Here is a 22,093-nt window from a genome sequence, read left to right as displayed (position 1 = left end):
ACCATATTATTTGAATTCCTACTAATTAGACCTTTTTGTGTAAAGGACATTTGTAACGTCAATACAAAAGTGATATTAATCCTCTTTAACAATAAGTGACAGTATTTTAACAGTGGTTTTGGTCATGATCTCGCACTCTGGTCAGTTCTAAACCTTGAGCCACATTGACTGGAGAGATGGCGAGTTAAAGACTGGATTTTCTTCTTGAAGCCTGGGAAAATAAGAGTGGTTATTCCAGCACTTTTGAGTGGTCAGTTTACCAGCAGAACTTTGAATTCACGCCAGTGACCTGTCTTCTTTGCAGCAGAGGAGACAGAGCATGTTGAAAACGCACATACATCACTTGAATAAAAGAATAAACTAAGTTTCTCTATCTTTTCCTTCTAATTCTTGTAAATCTTTTATAAGCACTAGTAAAAGTTACATAGTCCCAGGGCATCTTAGACCTGTTCTGTCATTAACTTGAGGATCATCACACCTCAAGCAAAAGGAGAAATCGAGAAGCTATGATAACCTCAGCAGGAGGTTAGGGGCAGTAATTGAACCAGTGGGGTGGGCATTACTCTGCATTGCAAACCAGCCATCCAGTCATCTGAGCTAACCAACCCAACTAAGCACTATTAGTGACATAGTTTCTTTGTGACGCATCGCTGGAGGTAAGAATACCATGTTTTTAAAGCAAAGAGCTTGTTCCCACATTAAAATGCAAGTAAATCAGCTCAGCAATAGAATTTGCACCTTGAATGTTTGATCCTACACCTAGCTTTCACTTTTTATGCATCTTAAATTTAAACACTATCTCTTTACTGTCAGAATTCATCCACATCTGGAAGCTTCTTGGAGAATGTAGACTGAGGGTCAATTGTTCTTCATAAAAATTTAAAAATAGGACCAGGAGCAAGCTATTTGGGTGTTTTAACCCATACAGTATTATCATAGTCAGTCTGATTGTGGACATAATAATGAAAACAAAAGATCAAGGTACAAAAAAAGGGCAGTAAAGCAAGTTGCAAGAGGGATACAGCAGTTTACAGAGATATTGATCGGTTAAGTGAATGGACAAGGAGATAGCAAATGAAGTATAATTTGAGGATGAGTGTAATGTTCCCTTGGAAGGAAGAACAATATTACTTAAATGGAGAAAAACTGCAGAAAGCTGCAACACAAATGGATTGGGGATACATGTGTACAAAATAGAATACTAACACAAAGGTTCAACAGGAATCAAGAAGGCTAATGGATTGTCCCTTATTTCAAGACTTGGAGGTGCTGGTGTTGAACTGGGGTGGACAGGGTCAAAAGTCATTTCCATGGAGGGTGGTGTTTATAGATATGCACAATCTTCTTGGAGATCTCCACTACCGCTCACCACGTACACGGCAAATACTCATGTGACTCAGCCAATCTTGTCTACCTCATAAGCTGCAGACAAGAGTGCCCAAGGCATAGTATATTGATGAGACCATGCAGACACTAAGACAATGAATGATTGGATACTGTGCCGCAATAGCCAGAAGGAATGTTCCTTCCTAGTTGGGGAGTCAAGGATATTTGGCCTCTAATCTTTGGGTAGGCGATCTCCAAGGCGGCCTTCATGATACGTAACAACACAGAATGGCTGAGCAGAAACTGATAGCCAAGGGTCCGTACCCATGAAGACAGCTTCAACTGTAGCCTTGTGTTCATGTCGTGCTACATGTGACCTTGCCATACTGTTTTGTAAAATCATCTTTACTGTCCTGTTTTGACACCATCACCCCTTAATAACTTGCAATCTCTCTATCTTAATTAGTTTGATGTGGAGATGCTAGTGTTGGACTGGGGTAGACAAAGTCAGAAATGACATGATACCTGGTTATAGTCTAACAGGTTTATTTGGATTCTCAAGCATTCAGAGCTTAGCCCTTTTGTCAAGTGTACTGAGAGGGAAGCACACAGGATTTGAGGGCAGAGAGATCAAAAGATCATACAAATGGTGTTAGTGGAATGTTGAATAATAAGTCTGTGCAGGTGGCCAAGGGTGTTATACAGTGAGTAAAGTGTCAACAGCTGAATAACAAGCAAAGGAATAACCTCTAATCTGATTAAATGAGGCAGAGAGATGATTACAAGAAATTAAAAATCAGGTGGCACTGGAGACGAGCCAAATGACTGGAAAAACGTGGAAGAAAAACAGAAGGAGCTGGAAACGCCAAGCAGGTCCAGCAGTATCTATGAAGAAAAACCAGAGGAAGGGTCACCAGACCGGTTTGGCTTTTCCAACTCTTTCTGTTTTTGTTCCATGATATTCCAGTCATTTCTAGCACCACCTTATTTTTAAAGTTTGTAATTATCTCTCTGCCTCATTTAATCGGATTATAGGTGATCCCTTGGCTGGTTATTCAGCTGTTGACACTTTACACACCGTCTAACACCCTTGGTCACCTGCAGAGACTTATTATTCGACACTCCACTCACACCATTGTATGATCTTTTGATGTCTGTGCCCATAAATTGTGTTCTGGGTGCTTCCTTCTCACTTTACATGATGAAGGGGCTATGTTCCAAAAGCTTGTGATTTCACATAAATCTGTTGGACTATAGCCTGGTGTCGTGTGATTTCTGATTTAATTAGTTTGTACAGTTTTGGATTACTTATTACTTTGGTTAGACCCTCTGTTTGCGACTCTCATCTTATTCCAGTCATTTAGTTTGTCTCCAGCACCACCTTATTTTAACTTTTTAAAATCATCTGTTCTGCCTCAATCAGCTGGGTTATAGGTCAACCCTTCACTTGCTATTCAGCTATTGACACTTTACTCACACCATCTAACACTCTTGATCACCTGCAGAGACCTATTATTTGTCCTATCGACACTCCCCTCAAACCATTTGTATGATCTTTTGATCTCTTTGATTATAAAATCTATGCCTTGGTACTCTCTTCTCTTCACTTGACGAAGGGTCTGCACTTTGAAAGCTTGTGATTTCAAATAAATCTGGTGTTGTGTGATTTTTGACCTTATTTCGAGGGCATTGGGAGTATAAGGCGAGGGGAGTCTTCCTGTAACTGTACAAGTTGTTGGTGCGACCACATCGGGAATATATGACCAGTTTTGGTCCCCTTATTTAAGGAAGGATATTACTTACATGTAAGCAGTTCAGAGAAGATTCACTCAAATGATCCCCAGCATCGAGGAATTGCCCTAGGAGCAAGAATTTAACAAGTTGGGAATCTACTTACTGGAGTTCAGAAGAATGAAAAGTGACCTCATTGATACACACACACAATTCTTAAGAGCGTTAATAGAGTAAATGCTGAGCGGGTGTTTTCCCTCATGGGAGAGTTTAGGACCAGAGTGCCTAGCCTCAGAATAAAGGGGCACCTATTTAAGACTGAGATGAGGAGGAATTTCGTCTCTGAGGATTGAGTCTTTGGAATTTGTTGTCTCAGAGAACTGTGGGGCAGAGCCCATGTGTAAATTTAAGGCTGAGACAAATAGATTCTTGATTAGTAGGGAATCAGGGATTGCAGGGAAATGCAGAAAAATGAATGTCAGGAGTATCGTATCAATCATGAACCTATTGAATGATGGAGAAGGCTCGAGGGACTGAGCAACCTACTCTTTCTTATGGACTCATTGTCCATCTGCAGATGCTGAAAATCTGTAGCAAACACAAACAGTTCTGGAGAAACTGAGCAGGGTTTGGCAGCACCTGTAAAAGGAAAAACAGCCAGTGTTTTGAGTCAGGTCTAAGGTATATTTCAACTTCTTAGTTCCCCTATAACCTCAAATGCCTTGTATATCAAAAGATCTGTTCAACCCAGCCTTGAATACTTTCAATGGCCCAGTCTCCACTGCTGTTTGGGATGGAGAATATCAAAGATGAATAACCTTCGGAAAGAAGAAATTCCTCTTCACCTCTGTTGTAAATGGGAGACCCCAAATTATGAATCTGAGCCCCCTGGTTCTATATCTTCCCAAGAGGGAAACATTCTCTCAGCGCTGAAGAAACCTGAAAGTTTCAGTCTTTTATTTCAATAAGATCTCCTCCCCATTTTTCTAATTTCCAACAGGTTTGAGTCCAATAAGCTCAGCCTTGTAGCTGCCTGATGACAATCATCCATAGGCACCTCTGGGAACTGTCAGTGTTGCAGAAACATTTATTTTTCCTTCTCTTTCAGTGTCTCGGGCCTAGAAGCTGGATAAGATGCAGGATTGCCAGATAGTAATTTTATGTATTGGATGATTTTTTTTCCACCAGACCTATGCTATCACTCCAAAGGAATATAAAGATTTGTAAATTAGAGAATTTTGGAGTCCAGCCCACTCCAGAAACTTCAGTATATAATTAGGGCTGATTGCCCAACCATTAGGTCAAAGAGTGCTACATTGTTGGAGCGATTTATTTCAGGCAAAACTTGAAGTCCCTTCTTTCTCTAAGGTGAATGTGAAAGATCCGATTGCACTACTTCAAATCACTGCAGGAGTCACAAAAAGAATCTGTGGTCCAAGTTCAGTAGGAATAAGGAAAGCGATTGGAATGTTGGCCTTCATTTCAAAGGGAATGGAGTATAAAAATTGGGAAGTCTTGCTAAAATCTATACAAGGCACTGATCATGTCACAGCTGAGGTACCATGAACATTTTGCTCCCCTTACCAAAGGAAAAATGCACTGCCATTGTAGGCAGTCCAGAGAAGGTAAACTAGGTTGTTACCAAATATAGAGGGATTTTCGTATTTGGAGAGGGTGAAATGTAATCATTAGAATTCAGAATAATGCGAGAAAACATTATTAAAACATAGATTATTCCTAGGGGTAAATGCAGAAAGTTGTGCAGAGGGATTGAGTTTCAGAGCCATGATGTCATGTTGCAGCTGTACAAAACTCTGATGCAGCCACACTTGGGAGTATTGCGTATAATCTCCTTGTGGGAGATTCTGGGGTATGAGAGCATTATCTCAGAGCTCGCACATTTAAGACAGAGAGGAAAATAGTGAACTCTTGAAATCTTCACGGCAGAGGGCTGTTTAGGCTGGATTGTTAATGTTTCAAGTTTGAGAGAGAGAGAGACAGGCAGATATTTGATCAGTAAGGGGATCAGGGATACGGGGATAAGGCAGAAAAGTGGAGTTGAGGATTATCAGATTAGCTATGATGTTAGTATGTATCAGTGCAGTCATGATATATGAATTAAAACCTAGAATTTGGCCCTCGATGTTGCACTGACCTGTGAAACCCCCCCAATTTGTAGCCCATCTAACCCCCTACACTATTCCATTATCATCCATATGTTTATTGAATGAACATTTAAGTCACCTTAAAGTTGGCGAATCTACTACTGTTGCAGGCAGGGAGTTCCACACCCTTACTACTCTGAGTAAAGAACCTACCTCTGACATCTGTTCTATATCTATCCTGTGACATCTGTCCTATATCTATCACCTCTCAATTTAAAGCTATGTCCCCTTCACCATCACCATCCAAAGAAAAAGGCTCTCACTGTCCACCCTATCTAATCCTCTGATCATCTTGTATGTCTCTCTTAAGTCACCTCTCAATCTTCTTCTTCTCTAATGTAAGGTCTCTAATCCCTCAGCCTTTCCTCATAAGACCTTCCCTGCATACCAGGCAACATCCTGGCAAATCTCCTCTGCACCCTTTCCAATGCTTCCATGTCCTTCCCATAATGCAGTGACCAGAACTATACGCAATACTCCCAAGTGTGGCTGCATCAGAGTTTTGTACAGCTGCAACATGACATCATGGCTCTGAAACTCAATCCCTCTACTAATAAAAGCTAACACACCATATGTTAACAACCCTATCAACCTGGGTGGCAGCTTTCAAGGATCTGTGTACGTGGACAGAGGTCTCTCTGCTCATCCACACTACTAAGAATCTTACCATTAGCCCAGTGCTCTGTATTCCTGTTACTCCTTCCAAAGTGAATCACCACACACTTTTCCACATTAAATTTCATTTTCCACCTCTCTGCAGCTTATCTATGACCCTTTCCGCACTGACCACAATTCCACCAATCTTTGTATCATCCGCAAATTTACTAACCCATCCTTCTACACCCTCATTAAGGTCATTTATAAAAGTGACAAACATCAGTGGCCCCAAAACAGATCTTTGAGGTACACCACTAGTAACTGAATTCCAGGGTGAACATTTCTCATCAACCACCACCCTCTGTTGTCTTGCAACGAGCCAATTTCTGATCCAAACTGCTAAATCACCCTCAATCCCATGCCTCCGTATTTTTTGCATTAGTCGACTGTGGGAAACCTTATCAAACACTTTACTGAAATCCATTTACACGTCAACCACTTTACCCTCATCCACCTGTTTGGACACCTTCTCAAAGAACTCAAGGTATGACTTGCCCTTCACAAAACTGTGTTGACTATCCCTAATCAAATTATTCCTTTCTAGATGATTATAAATCCTATCTCTTATAATCCTTTCCAACACTTTACCCACAACCGAAGTAAGGCTCACTGGTCTATAATTACCAGGGGACAACATCTGTGCTTTTCCTGCACCACTCTGATCTAAACTCTGGTTTCCAGCATCTGCAGTTCTCACTTTTGCCTAGTTGATTTTAACCTTACTGCGAATCCTCTTGCAAGGATACCTACCTTGAAGAAGTTCTCCTCCTCCTCTCCACAAGAATCTCAGTGAGTCTCTCTCTCTCACTGCAACCCCCAGGTCGTCATCTCTGCCCTGAAGCTCTTCCTACCTGCCAATCTCCCTTCCCATCTATCCGCTCCACCCTCCCCTCTGACCTATCACCTCCATCACCACCCCCATTCACCTATTGTATTCTTTGCTACCTTCTCCCCAGCGCTCCCCCCCCCCCCCCCCCAAATTTATCTCTCCACCCTGGAGTCCTCCTGCCTGTATTCCTGATGAAGAGCTTTTGCCCGAAACGTTGATTTTCCTGCTCCTCGGATGCTGCCTGACCTGCTGTGCGTTTCCAGCACCACTCTGATCTAAACTCTGGTTTCCAGCATCTGCAGTCCTCATGTTTGCCTATTTGCTATCCTCCAGTTTTCTGGCACTATTCCTGTAGACAATTACAACATAAAGATCAAAGCCAAAAGCTCTGCAATCTTCTCCCTAACTTCCCAGAGTATCCTAGGATAAATCCCATCTGGCCCAGGGGACTTGCCTATTTTCACACTTTCCAGAGTTCCTTCTTATGAACCTCAATCCCATTTTAGTCTAATAGCCTGTTCCTCAATATTCTCCTCGGCAATATTGTCTTTTCCCTTTGTGAATACTGACAAAAAAAATTCTTTTAGCACCTCTCCTATCTCCTCAGACTCCACGCACAACTTTCTACTACTGTCCTTTACTGGCCATAATCTTACTGTAGTCATTCTTGGCCTATTAGGCTATTGGTTCTTATTGCCTAAGGGCAGGGCAGTTTCCCCTGGTGAATCTTTATCCTTTAACCAACCACACAGAGCAGTTGATCTGATCATTATCACAGACAGCAATGTGATAATGATCAGATTAACTGCTCTGTGTGGTTTTTGGAAAGGATGAGCTCAGAGCTCGTTGTCTCAACATATGTAAAATATTAATCACTTGCTCTGTTAGATGCCAAGCTCTAGGCTCCCCGTTTTTCACTAAAACATTCAAGTTAAACCAAATAATCATTTGACGTGGGACAAAGGAAAACTTAAGCCAGACCCTCTTTATCTCTGTGTGCAGCCTTATGGCATTAAATTCTGTCCTCTAGCCTTTTTAAGTAATTGCAACATTTCTTTAGGCATTTAATTTTATTTTGAGATGAAATGCATTGATTCAAGAAAGGAATCCTGAAAGCACATTCTTCTGGTAAACTGCTTTGCCGCGGTATCACAAATAAATGCCTTCAACCTGAAAACAAACAGATTTAGGTAATTATGATCTAAAAATTATTGAATAGCTCACATTTCCTCATTCTTTATGTGCTATTCACTTTTGTTGTTATTAAAATTACTTGCACTTTGTATTTAATTTAGTTAAGACTTGTGTTTGTGAACAAAGTATTTTTACTATTGGGCACAGTAAATGTGAAGTGTCAGTGTACTTTTCAATCAGAATATTTAGTGATACATATTCTAACAGTCCCACAGTTTCACTGTTCAGGTTATCTCATTGTTTACAGTGTTAACTTTGCTGTACCATTGATAATTTACTTTGTCAAATGTGCAAGTATTACATGAGATCCAGTCAGTAGTGGTACAGACTCCGCAGGTTCACTACCCTTATCTCTGCCTTAAATGGGAGAGCTTTGAGATGATGCTGTCTGATTCCAGAGTCTCAGTTCACTTAATCACTGATAGAGAACAGTAGAAAAAGATAAATTTGATTTTTGAATATACAACCTAAAACCTAAAGACTTGATCATTAGCTGGGATCAAAGAATGACACTGTTGATCTGCTAGTTATGAATAATTTAGGTTATTATTGTACTGACTGCATTGTGTAACTGAAGAATAGCTGCAGCTGACAGATTCTTTTGCATTGATGAGTATTTTGGTTATCTTATCTGCGATAACAGGGCCATTCTGATTAAGTTAAAAATCACACAACACCAGGTCCAACAGGAAGCAGGTGCTTTCAGAGCGCTGCTCCTTCATCAGGTAGTAAGGTGTAGATAATGTCATAAAGCACAGAAGTTGGATTTGACAATGACCACATTGATTGACGTTAAGTAAGGCATTTGACAAGGTTCCCCATGGGAGACTGGTTAGCAAGGTTAGATCTCATGGAAGCTGAAAATGTGTTGCTGGAAAAGCGCAGCAGGTCAGGCAGCATCCAAGGAACAGGAGAATCGACGTTTCAGGCATAAGCCCTTCTTCATGGAATACAGGGAGAACTAATCATTTGGATACACAACCAGCTCAAAGGTAGAAGTCAGAAGGTGGTGGTGGAGGCCTGTGACCAGTGGAGTGCCACAAGGATCGGTGCTGGGGTCCGCTACTTTTCATCATTTATATAAATGGTTTGGGAGTGAGTCAGAGTATTGAGTACAGGAATTGGGAGGTCATGTTGTGGCTGTACAGGACATTGGTTAGGCCACTGTTGGAATATTGCATGCAATTCTGGTCTCCTTCCAATCGGAAAGATGTTGTGAAACTTGAAAGGGTTCAGCAAAGATTTACATGGATGTTGCCAGGGTTGGAGGATTTGGGCTATAGGAAGAGGCTGAACAGGCTGGGGCTGTTTTTCCTGGAGCATCGGAGGCTGAGGGGTGACCTTATAAAGGTTTATAAAATCGTGAGGGCATGGATAGGATAAAAAGACAAAGTCTTTTCGCTGGGGTGGGGGAGTTCAGAACTAGAGGGCATAGGTCTAGTGTGAAAGGAGAAAGATATAAATGAGACCTAAGGGGCAACGTTTTCACGCAGAGGGTGATATGTGTATGGAATGAGCTACCAGAGGAAGTGGTGGAGGCTGCTACAATTGCAACATTTAAAAGGCATTTGGATGGGTATATGAATAGGAAGGGTTTGGAGGGATATGGGCTGGGTGCTGGCAGGTGGGACTAGATTGGGTTGGGATATCTGGTTAGCATGGGCGTGTTGGACCCAAGGGTCTGTTTCCGTGCTGTACATCTCTATGACTCTAAATGACGGCATGTGGGTTGAATTCAGAAATAAAAGAGGACAGCCAATCTGTCCAGGATGTACTATAGACCAGCTAGTGGACGTGGGATAGAAGAGCAAATAAGTACTCAAACTTCTGAGTGCAAAAGCAATAAAGGTTGGGAACTTCAACTACTATAGTATCAATTGGAATATGAACAGTATGAAAGACACAAAGGGCACTAAATTCTTCCATTCAAGAGAACGTTTTACTGAACTACCATATAAGGAGCCTAATGAGTGCAGACACAATTTTAGATTTAGTCTCAGGGAATGAAGCCAGGCAAGTGGATGAACTGGGTAACCACTTTGAAGGTAGTGACCATAATACAGTTAGATTTAGCACTTGTCTCAATTAGAGTGGAGCTCCAGCAAAACTCAAAACTTGACACCATTTGGGACAATACAGCCTGCTTGATTGGCACCTCACCCAATGTCTTCAAAATTCAGTCTATTGCAGACACAGCAGCTGTGTACCATCTACAAGATGCATTGCAGCATTTCACTAACACTCCTTTTGACCAACACCTTTCCAGTGTATGGTCTCTACCATCTAGAAGGACAAGGCCAGCATATGCATGGGAATATCATCTGCACTTTCAATTTCAGTATCTGTTGTGCTGAAAACTCTCCTGAAGTAATCATATTCTTCATGTTCTGAGATGTAAAGCTGAAGCAATCATTTGAAGCCTTAAAACTAGCAAGAGAGTTTTAATTGTGTGATTTTAGCATCAGGAGATTCAGCAGCAGATGAGATGAGATAGGATGGACTTGGGTGAAGTTACAGAGATGAATACAGTGCTCTTAGTGATGGTGTAGATATGCGGCTGGCTGCTTGTCTTGGGATTGTCTTTGATGCCTTGATTGTAAACAGCATGCTTCAACTTCATACAGTTGTCAAGGAGAGGATATATTTGTTGATTGACAGTTCTGACAGGCTTAATTTTAATGTTAAATATTAATATTGACATTGTGCATGGCAGTTCCATAAGAAATGAAACTTGGCCTATTGAGTCAAAATAAGTGCAATACTCTTGCCTTTTGCAAAGAACAAATTTCTGTGTAATAATAGGTAGCTTCCAACATATGCAAGTACACCACACTATGAGTCTGACTGACCATTGGTTGTTAGCATAATTCTTCACACACTCAGGATTATTCTGCAAAGTTTATCTAATTACAGAATCACATCTAAGGTTGGACACTGCATTGCACGTTTTGCAAGTCCAGATTGATTGGATATATTGCAAACTCTCTCCATAGATTCTGCCTGAATTGCTGTGATCTCCAGCACCTCTTGTTTTCAATTCAAAGGGAAATACTGTTTGACATAATCTGCCAGTCTTTGGGACTATAGCCAAATACCTAGCATTACACTGGCACTGAAATTCATACACCATATTTCACATTTGTAATCAAAGATGAAGCAAAACCTGGTAGTTAACTGTCAATCATTATGAACAGGAGCATTCTCCTGTTGCAGCACCTCTATCAGTCAGTGTTCACTTGACAAGCAATGAACGCACACATCTTGTTTTGTTTAAAAGTAATGTTTTCTCTTTAAATTGGTATTCTTGTGAATTGTCTTGATGATCGCAAGCGAATCATTGGGACAAATTTTTTTTTTTTCAGTTTTCAGGAATACTCAAATTCTTTGCTACCAAATGACCATTTGGTAGAGTTAGCTGTTCTTTCTTTATTTAACTTGCATTATTTATCAATTTCGCTATGCAAAGCAATGCTGTAAACTTGACCTTTTGTTTGGGGATTTTTGATGCTGTCTTCATATCCCTCACCTTTGCAATTGCTGTCTCACTTTATTTAAGTTCTTTCTTTGATTTGTACAGAAACCAACATACTACAATCAAAATTGTTAATGTAAACCATGTTGCACCTAATTAAACTGTAGAACTTGACATGATTTATTGTATAGTTTTGCTTTTCAATGCCTGAGAATCAATAGGGAATGAATGAATATCTTGTTGAAATGTTTCTTTTCTCTATTCCAAACCGTTCAGTTACAATGACAACAAGCTGTTGTGCAAGTAACTCATTTATAACTGAAGTCAAAGTTCTTGAACTATCCTTGTTACTTCTCTTTATGAAGCAGCAAGTACAAAGTTGTAGTTTTTGAGAAGAAAGGCGACTTTGGATTGAATATAACACCTTCCATCATGATAGGGTGACTCTAAACTGCTTTACAGATAGTTAGAAGTACAGTCAGTCAGGGTCATGTTGGGAAACAAATGATAGAGAATATGTGCATTGTAAGGTCTCTAAGACATCAACAAGATATGTGATTTAATAATAAAGCTGGACAGTATTAATCTTCTGCAATGGATACCGACACTGCAAAGTCCTGTTCATTGATAACTGGCGTCTCAAGCCACACTTGCTGGAGCTGTCTCACAGACCAGTTTTGCCATATGCCATCATATGTAGTGGTGGACAGTTAAGAAACTAATTGGAAGCCAAAGCCTCCAAAATCTTTGTGTGGCATGACAGAAGATGTGTGATATATATGAATTTTAATATTATTTATTTTCGAGTTCGGATTTTAAACTGGCGGATTTGGTCTGAGTTTATGAAGGAATTTAATGAATAACCTGTCGGTATTTCTTTTAAAATCAAGATGACAGAGTGTCCCTGGAGTAATAATGGGAATTTGTTTGCATTGTGAGAGTATTATAATTGACCGAGTGAACATTGAAAAACATTAGCTTGCCTTTGGTTTAGAAGAGCTGAAAGTGTGTTGCTGGAAAAGTGCAGCAGGTCAGACAGCATCCAATGAGCAGGAGAATCAACTTTCGGGCATGAGCCCTTCCTTTGGGCTCATGCCCGAAATGTCGATTCTCCTGCTCCCTAGATGCTGCCTGACCTGCTGCGCTTTTCCAGCAACACATTTTCAGCTCTGATCTCCAGCATCTGCAGTCTTCACTTTCTCCTTTGGTTTAGAAGAATCAAGAATTGATTTTATTTTGTTTAGGGGAAAGCCCATAGCTTGGAAAGCTTTTGGTTTCAGTTTTGCAGAAGTTTGTGGCTTAAAGATGTTTGAGAAAATTTAGGAACTAGATTTCTTCAGTGTAAGGATCTTGGCTGAAGTTCCAGGCTATAATGGTTTCATGTAGACCCTTCAGGGCTCTAAATAGCTGAGAAAATTTAATCTCTGTGTGAATAATTAGTAAAAGGCTATCAAACTCTCAAGGCTGGGATTTGAAAGAAACAGGTAAGTCAAATGTGATGCGATATCGATGTTATGGAGAGGGGAAATATTAGCAATCTTTGAGAAGATTTGTAGCTCAGATTGATGATATGTATGTAAGTTAGCTCACTGAGCTGGAAGGTTTGTTTTCAGATGTTTCGTCACCATGACTAGGTAACATAATCAGAGAGAGTCTTTGGTGAAGCACTGATGTTATATCCTGCCACTCTTCTGGTGTTTGTGTACTGTAAAGTGATGGTGTTTGGATAGATGGGATTGCATTTTTGCCATGAAAATCTTTCAGGCTGTGTTTTATGTAAAAAAGTCTGGTCTATATTATTTCAGCTAATTTCTTACGCATAATAAACTAAAGTTTTATTGTTAAGACCAAATCTGCAGTATATATGCTTGTCATTCAGTGAAAAACTACATCATTAAGTAAAAAAAATACTGCTAGGCCAGATTCCAGTCTTGCATCTGAATTATCCAAGGATACCATCAGCTGGGATCATAACAATGAACCGCAGGGGTTAAGAAAGCGGCTCACCACCTCCACCTGAAGGACAATTAGTGTCAGACAATAAATACTGGCCTTTCTATGATGTATACATCCCGTGAATGAATTTTTAAAGTCATCTGTTAATTTAATAATGTTGGTTAAGCGGTAGGTATTTGGTTAGTGCATGAGGGTCATCTGCCATACTCTTTGAATAATGGTTCTTATTCCACCGGAGAGGGATGAAGGGGCTTCAGTTCAGCATCTGATTTGGAAACAGCTCCTCAGATGATGCAGCGTTCCTTGAATTGACTGCCTAGACTGTATGCTCACACTTCTCAAGTAGGGCTTAAAGCCACGGACTTTCTAATTCAGAGGCAAGAGAACCACCAACTGAGCCGTGGCTAATGTGGAGATAGCCGTGAGGATTTGTACAAGAATAATATACTGTTTTCCACCTTTAGCTTTATGCTTCTCCTGTGAGTACATCCAAAATTTCAGTATTTAGAATTTGCACCGTTTTTTAAAAAGCTCTGCATTTCTGTTGCTAACAATGTGAATAACCTCTCACTTCCCCACATCTAGCATCTCGTTACTCATTTAAACTGTCTCTATATCTCTTTGCAGCCTTTTGTGTTCTCCTCACAACTTGCATTCTCATCTACCCTTGCATTATTTTGTCACTTTATGTGACTAATTTGAATTGCGAGTCCGATAAAGCCTTGATGAATCGAATTGCATAAGAATTCCTGCAAGATTCAAATCAAACATAGTTTGGTGATGTGCATGGTAGTCCCAAGGTGGCAAACCTGTGGCCTCATAGATGACAGCAGAGAAAATGAATGGGCAGTTACAGGATGCCTTGAGATTTTTAGCTTTTTGGACAGGCTACATGCTTTAAAGAAAAAGGTAGAAATATTCAGAGCATTTCCTATCAAAATCCTATCATTATAAAAGCCTGAAACACTTTTTCTGTTGATGGCTGCTGGGGTCACTGCTCTAAATCCTTCTGCCTTTTTCTTTTAAACTTGAGTGTTTCCTCTTCAGGTACCTAGAAATCACGAGTGGTTTAAGACGGCAGCTGGTCTCATATTGTCCATTTCCAATTTTGGCTAATACAGAGTAGCCAGTGCAAATGTTCAGCTTATTATAAGCATCTGGAATTGAGACTTGATATTCTGCTGGCAGGACTAATTGATGACTTTGACACAATTGGAATTTTGAGTTATCCCATTTGGTTGTATCACATTTTCACTGTGGTAGAGACCCCAGCACTGACTGTTTTGATACTTCACTGATCACGATCTGCCAACTTTTAAATGCTCCTAGTCCCTTATTTCTGTCTATTGGTTTCTCTCCATTAAGCAATCCTCTATTCATAGCAATATGTTACCTCAACATCCTGAGCCCTTACTAATTCAAATCCTGCAGATGTTGGAGATCTGAAATAAAAATAGAAACTCAGCACATCTGATAACATCTATGGACAGAAGAGCTGAGTTAATATTTTGAGTCAAAATGACTCATCTTAAGAAGAATCTCCAGTTCTGTGGAAGTCATATTGGATTTGAAACTTTAAGCTGTTTCTCTCTTCGTAGGTGCTGTCAGACCCTCTCAGTTTCTACAGCAGCATCTGTTTTTATCCCTGAGCTCTCGCATACTAACCTTTCCCTTGGTGTTTTATTGAGTGCATTTTGGAAATCCAAATATACTATAAACTCCTCTTTATCTTTCCCACTAGTTACATGTTCAGAAAGCCCTAATAAATTTTCAAACATAGTTTTACAACAGGGAAACAATATTGATATTTATCAAATTATACTATAATTTTCTCAGTGTGTTGTTAAGATTTCCTTAAGAGATTTTAACATTTTACGACTGATGCAGAGCTAATTGGCCTGCAGCTCTCCATTTTCTTTACACCATCCTTCCTTAAATAGTGGTGTTGTACTATCTCTGCAGCTCTTTTAGAATTTCAATCAATTCCTAGGCTGGGTCCACTCCTGTGATTTTGACAGATTTTCTTCTGAGTTTCTTCAGTACTTTTTCTCTGGTGATATAAATGACTTTAATTTCCTTTTCATATTAGCCCCTTGGTTACTCTTTATTTCTGGTGTGTAATTTGTGTCTGCTGCTGTGAAGGCAAATGCAAAACATTTATTCAGTGTCTCTGTCATTTCCTCATTGCTTATGATGATTTTTCCTGCTTTTCCTTCTCTGGGACTGATGTTTACTTTGCTACTCTCCTTTTTGTATACCTCTAAAAGTCCTTATTTGTTTTTATATTCATGGATCATTTGCTCTCATTATATTTTTTTTCCTTTTTATCAATTGTATTGATGGCCCTTTACTGGTTTCTAAAACACACTCAATCTTCAGACATAGTACTGCTGTTTACAACACTTAAACTTCTTCAGTTAATCTAATACTATTCTTAATTTCCTTTGTAAGCCATGGACAGATCCTTTTTGCTGAGTTTTTATTTTTCAATTTATTTTTGTTGAATATTTGAATTGTTTCCTTAATTCATACTGTTTGTTTATTCTGCACCTTGTCATCTATTTACCTAATCAGCCTTAGCTCACTGCCTCCTCTTGGCTTTGTAATTAATTTTGTTTAAGCTCAAGTTTCTCTTTTAGGACCAAGTTCATTGATTTCAAGCTTAATATGGAATTCAGTTAGATTGATTATTTTCTTATCAAATCTTTTCCCTTGAGATTACTAATTAAACAATTCTAACTGCTCAGGAAATCTAAAGTAGTTTTATTTATTGGTGGTTTCAATGACAGTACTTCTGCTGCTATCTCTGAGATTGTATTGACAATAAACATTTTTTTGATCCTGTCATCGAACCCTCCCTTCCTTAATAATATACAGAAGGGCTCTGGTATAACACGATGGCTGAGTTCCTCTGCAACCTCGTGCTATAGAAAATCAGTCTATAAAACCGCGATAGAAGATCAGGCTGTGGAAAACCGCGATAGAAAATCACTTTACCTGTTCAGTAGAAAGTTTGCTTTATCCAGACAATGTCCACAATTTGTCGATTGCGTTATAGGCAATTTGTGTTGACGAAACGTGTGTTATACTCAACTTGTAAGTCATGTTGGGTTTGACTCTAAATTTTCTTAAAGTGTAAATAATTCTTTTGTTGTGCAGTTATTTAACTGAACTAGCATTGATACTCGTTATTGTTTTTGAAAAGAGTCGGTGATGTTCACAATCTTGCATCACCAATGTTACTAGAAATTAATCTCTCTTTTCGTGATGACAAATTGGTAAGTGGCAAGTTTTCTATTACTTGAATTTTTTAACATTCTCATTTCTTTCAAGCAGATTGGAAAAGGTAGCAGCGTTTCTTTATCACAGTCCAGTCCTTCAACTACAACGAACCCTGTACATGGTAACAGACAAGTAGGTATCAAAATTTCACACTGATACAGATGTGTAGCATATCATGATGATCATAAGGTAGCAACATAGATTTTTAATTGGTTCCTAAGTGTAACCTTTGTATAAATCTATGGGACCTCGCAGAGCTTCATGTTTACTTCAAAGTTTCTGGCTAATACTAAACAGTAGTCCATCTTGTAACTGGTATCAAGTTACTTATATGTGTTTAGCATAAGCAGCATTCAAACGTGGAATCTATTGATACTTTTACAAATTGACCGGGACAGCACTGATACTTAACTTAATTTCCCGTCCACTTCAAGACACACCCTGTGAGAAACAGACAACTTAGGACGCAAAACTGAAAGAAAAAGCTTCAAACTCTAATGTAATATAACCACTTCCCTTAAAAATCAAGAAGCTGACACACAGTAGAGAATTCCTTGAGGTAAATTAATCCTTTAAAAACTTTATTTGACTCCCAGGTAAGGAAATTGATTACGATATCTACAGCTATAGAATACTACAGTCCAGTCCTGTTAGGTGTATAACTGATTTTTTCCATGTTCTTCATTTTCCCGTGCACTGTTTGTCAGAGATTGATAGTCCCTGTGAAGAAAGCTGTAGTACCTTTGAAGTTATTTATCTAGAAAATTGCTGTTATTTGCTGAAATAATAAAACAGTGTACAGTTGCCTAAAAAACTTTGATTACAGCATGGGCTTTGCTTTATCTGTAGACAATATAAGAATAATTAACAGATTCACATTTGTAATGGTGAGAATATTATCCCCTCAAAACTATACACTTCAGGAAACCTCTCTGCTGGAAGACATCCCCAGAAAAAATAATTGCATATACAACTTTTAAGTATACATGTTTTAAAGGAAGTGTCTATAACACTCAAGTCAAAGTGGATTGAGCTGTTAAAGAAACTTATTACCCAGCTGGATCAACAGTTGGGATAAGCTAAAGTTATGAGAGAGAACATCTTTCATTAATTGGATTATTAGGATTGCATCTAGCTACTATAATTATTGAAAAATCATTTATGCAGTCATTACATTTACTGGGCTGAATTTTATTTAGCTGAGGAGGTGAGTCTGAAAGTGGACAAGCTGGCAATTTCCCATTTCTGGCTACTGTGCTGGTTTGCCAGTTTGGTTCTGCTTTAGTGCCATTTTAGAACAAGCTGGATTGTGGGAGGGGATTGGTCACAGCTACCTGCCTGTGCATGTCCAATTAATGATCCTCTTTAGGCTAGTCTGCTAATGCAACCTAAAACTCCATCCCATCCCAGATTTCCAATAGCTGCTACAGCCACTGGCTGTCCAATAAATGTGTTGTGATTTTTAATTTAATCATTTGTCATTTAACCTTAATCTTGGTTTGCCCTTTTCTCAGCCCAAATTTTCTATTTTGTCAAGGATTGGGAGAGAGGGAAGAATGATTGTGTGTATATTGTCCAAATTATGACCAATTCTTTTTCTGTCAGTTCTCCGCTTTAGTATGATATTGCTATATTTAACAAACTCTGTTTTTGCTTCTCTCTGTTTATGTGAGAGATTAATTTTATTTATCTTTTTTGCAGCCAAAAGTTCATCAGTGAAAGCTGACTTTATGGGGTAGTAGCCTAAGACAGTGGTTACAAGTGACAATGGTACTTGCCTTCGACTGTATGATGGACTGCATCGATAAGATGAAAACCTCTGCTCTGAAGACATGAGGAGCTCTCCCTCTCAGCCAACACCTCCTAGCGGCCTTTTCCCCCATTCTTCTAGCAATGGTGAATGAGTGTACGATGACTTACCAATCATTCCTTTATTGTAAGAGCGAAAACCCTATTTCACTTGCTGTGTTTGGTGGTGGTTTAGGGACATCCAATATAACAACGCAATGTAACAAATTCTAGAAAAGTCGGGGTAATCATGATTTTATTCCCCCTTGCCCCCTTCCATGGGGATAATTATAATCTGCAATGTTAATCATGATCTAAATGACTTGGCAAAAGCATAAAACTAAACGTCATCACAATCTATTTTTATTCTTGATGTTTTTTAAATTCTTGACAATTGGCAGGATTTATGGAATCCACCCTGATTACAATTTGTATCCCTATAAGTTTTATATAAAGGACATATCCTATCACTAAAATGTTTTGTGACTTGGCAGGTCTTGCGCAGTGTGAGACATTTAAGGAAAATGTCTAACCTTTGTTGTACCAGCACTCACTTTAGTATTGCATTTATAATTCGAACCCTGAAGAGACCCAGCTACCACGAAACAATTACATACATTTTTACATAATTTTTTTTTGCTGATGGCAAAATTTGTTCTACTTGTGACACAAGTGGAATCTTGAGATACTATTTTAAACGATGAAGAGGGTAATGGAAACTTGATTGCTGCCAGCTTTGTATGAAGATGTTACAACAAGGTGGAGTTTTCTAGCTTTATAATGTCATGAGTGTATTTGCAGGGGGACTGTTGAGAGATAAGTCGAGAGCAAGGGTAAAGGAAGTGTTAATGATATTTTATTATTCAGTGTTAAAAGTGCACTTATTTGTGATGGATTCTTCCCAATTAGAAGGGGACAGGTATGGATTAAAAAAGGACAAGAATGTTCTTATAACAAGGATGGATTTTTAAGGTTTTTAATAATGGATAGTAGTTAAAAGAGAAGGACATTCTGTAAAATAAACTAAAGCTGGTGTGCAGAGACTGTTAGAATGAAGTTATGGCACAGAGAAATATTTTTCTTAAGCTAATCATCATCCACCCAGTTGTTCCTTTAATTGTTCGTGTTAATTTTCTTTAATTTATGATTTATCATTTTATTAATGCTCTAACTGACCAGGATAGGTTCAGACATAGAATTTAGGAAAGTCAGAAGTTGTGCGTTTATATATTTTTAAAATAAATTTGGATTGAACTTTTGCTATGTACATTTTGTTAGACTGAAAATTGTGTACATATCTGTTGTTATTTTTGCACAAATGTTTGTCATGGTTAGCTTAGGAGCTTATAAGTATTTTAATTTTTCTAATTTATTGTGGGTTGTTATAAAACTACAGGGGGTGGGAAATAAATTCCCAATAATTAGAATAATTTTTTTATATATATATATTATAAAACAAAAGCTGATGTCTGTCGTGAATACAAATTTTCCTTCTGAAACTGGCTGTGCTCATCAGAAACTGCTAAAGGGCAGTGAGATGCAAAGGTAGTCCATGACTGAAGGGGACAGCTTGGAAACTATAAAAGGTGTTAGTGCTTTACCCACATTGTGGGTTTTGGTATTGTATTTTAGACCAGTACAAATCATGGACGTAATGCATAAGCCTGTCAGCCATAAAGAGACAGCAGAAATACTGTATGCCTTCTTTTGTATTAATGTAACAATTGTATATAAAGCTGATCAAAAACTTTGTAGAAAATAGTTTATACAGCATTATTATATTATTGCTGAATCTCAGTGAATTCTTGGGAAAAGAAAGTTTTTCTATTTACACCTTATTTTTTTGTTACACTGTTGACCCATGGCATTTTGACAAAACTCTGTGGGTTTTGCATTGCTGGTCAGTCATGGGTGTGTTAATACTGCTGTTGCACAGACAAGAATTTGCACCTGCCTCATTGTGCTTTCCTACTGCAGATTTCAATTTATACCCCATTCAAAGATAATGAAAGCATGTAAAAATAATCCTGCGTGCCATACTGTAACTGGTCTCCTTTTTGTAAATGGATTTAATAACACTACGTATTTTCAATTTGCTTTGTGCACTTTTCTTTTCCATCTCTTCCACTACCAGCCCCATTCCCACAGCAGTGTCATTGCATTCATTTCATGCCTATCTTCATCTTTGTGGTATTGTTAACAGAATGATGTCTAGAATAGCTGTAAATAGTTAATTTGATGGCATACAGAGAAAATAAATTGAACAAACCTTGTTTCTGATTGATACTGCCATGGTTCAACACCCAGCTTGGAGATATTCTCTAGTGAGGGATTTTGTTTTTGTTTTGTAACAGGCTTTGTAAATAAAAAAATAATTTATATGTTTGTAAGAAGTACATTTTCCTGTTGTATCTTTACTTCCACTTGTTCAGTTGTTCTGCTTTATTTTTCAAACAATGTGACAAAATGGTTGTCACAATAATTTACATAGAATTCGTGTTTATGAAATAGATTTTGGTTTTGCATCAGTACAAATAATCCCATGGAATTTGGGACTTATTCAAATGTGGTTGATATAACTTCTGAGAATTGTTGCTGCCCAGTTTCAGCCTCACACCACCTGCAAGACAACTATGAAAGATGCAATACCAAGCTTCTGTTCCCAGATTTGTCCAATAATAGCTTTAAAGATAATTTTAGAACTTTTAAATGTTAATGATGACAGTGTTCAATGTTTTCACATTGAATCTTTTTTTATATAGATATTTTTATTAGAAATTTAACATTTTTACAAGTTTACAAAAATAAACAAAACTCTCAGATATAAACATTGATATACAATTAGCTCAAATATACAATAGCCAAAATTTGATAAAAAAAAACAAAACAACAAAAAAAAAACCGAAAAGAAAAAAAAAACAAACAAACAAAACTCAACTATCTACTAATCTAACCTACAACTAACCAGGGTGTATATTTAAGTCTCTTACATGCTCGGGATGTGTTAACATCAGATATGATAAAACCCGTATTCGTGCGGGATTCCTCCCCCGAAGGGCCGCGGACCAGCCAGGTTTGTAATCTCAATTAAATAAAAGCCCTTGTTAGGATAGCCGAAATATCTGTATTTATGTAATTCAAAAAGGGCTGCCATATTTTATAAAATAATTCGGTCTTTCGGTGCACCATATTTGTAAGGAAGTCAAGGGGAATACATTCCATAATTAGTCTGTGCCAATTTGAAAGTCCAGGGGGGCCCTCCGCCACCCAGTTCATCAAAATATTTTTCCTTGCACAGAAAGAAAGAATAGAAAATAGTCTCTTCCCGTACGTGTCCAGGGAGGGAAAGTTCGAAAAGCCCAAGAGGAGAGATACGGGGTCCACTTTTATTTCCGTTCCTAAAATTTCTGTCAGGGTGCTTGCTACTTTAGTCCAATATCTACGGATCTTATGACAGGTCCATAAGCAATGTACGAGAGTGCCCACCTCTATTTTGCATTTAGGACACATTGGAGATGCTCCTGCCTTAAATTTTGCCAATCGAACCGGTGCTATATGGGCCCTATGAAGTATCTTCAGCTGGATAGCCTGGGTTCTGTTACAAATAGTAATTCTTCTAGCATTTTCCCAGATATCATTCCACGTTTCTGTGGAGATTTCTAGTCCCAGATCCTGATCCCATGTTTTGAGCAG

At 38.6% G+C, this 22,093-nt stretch overlaps 1 protein-coding gene across 11 annotated transcripts in view; it reads left to right on the top strand.

The window, feature by feature from the left end:
• LOC122559522 (ataxin-7-like protein 1) overlaps positions 1-20,793 on the top strand; it is a 247,895-nt gene extending 227,102 nt beyond the window's left edge. For all 11 annotated transcript variants that reach the window (XM_043709112.2, XM_043709111.2, XM_043709110.2 and 8 more), the window contains 2 exons: positions 16,667-16,744; positions 18,314-20,793. In XM_043709112.2, the coding sequence (XP_043565047.1) occupies positions 16,667-16,744; positions 18,314-18,331 (96 nt within the window). In that variant the 3' untranslated portion in view covers positions 18,332-20,793. The remainder of the gene's footprint in view (positions 1-16,666; positions 16,745-18,313) is intronic.
• The last annotated feature ends 1,300 nt before the right edge of the window (positions 20,794-22,093 follow it).

This window comes from Chiloscyllium plagiosum, unplaced genomic scaffold (genome assembly GCF_037043375.1).
Source record: "Chiloscyllium plagiosum isolate Xiang-an unplaced genomic scaffold, Cpla_swu_hap1 HiC_scaffold_19, whole genome shotgun sequence".
Taxonomy (NCBI): domain Eukaryota; kingdom Metazoa; phylum Chordata; class Chondrichthyes; order Orectolobiformes; family Hemiscylliidae; genus Chiloscyllium; species Chiloscyllium plagiosum.
This window is presented reverse-complemented; position numbering and strand designations above follow the sequence as displayed.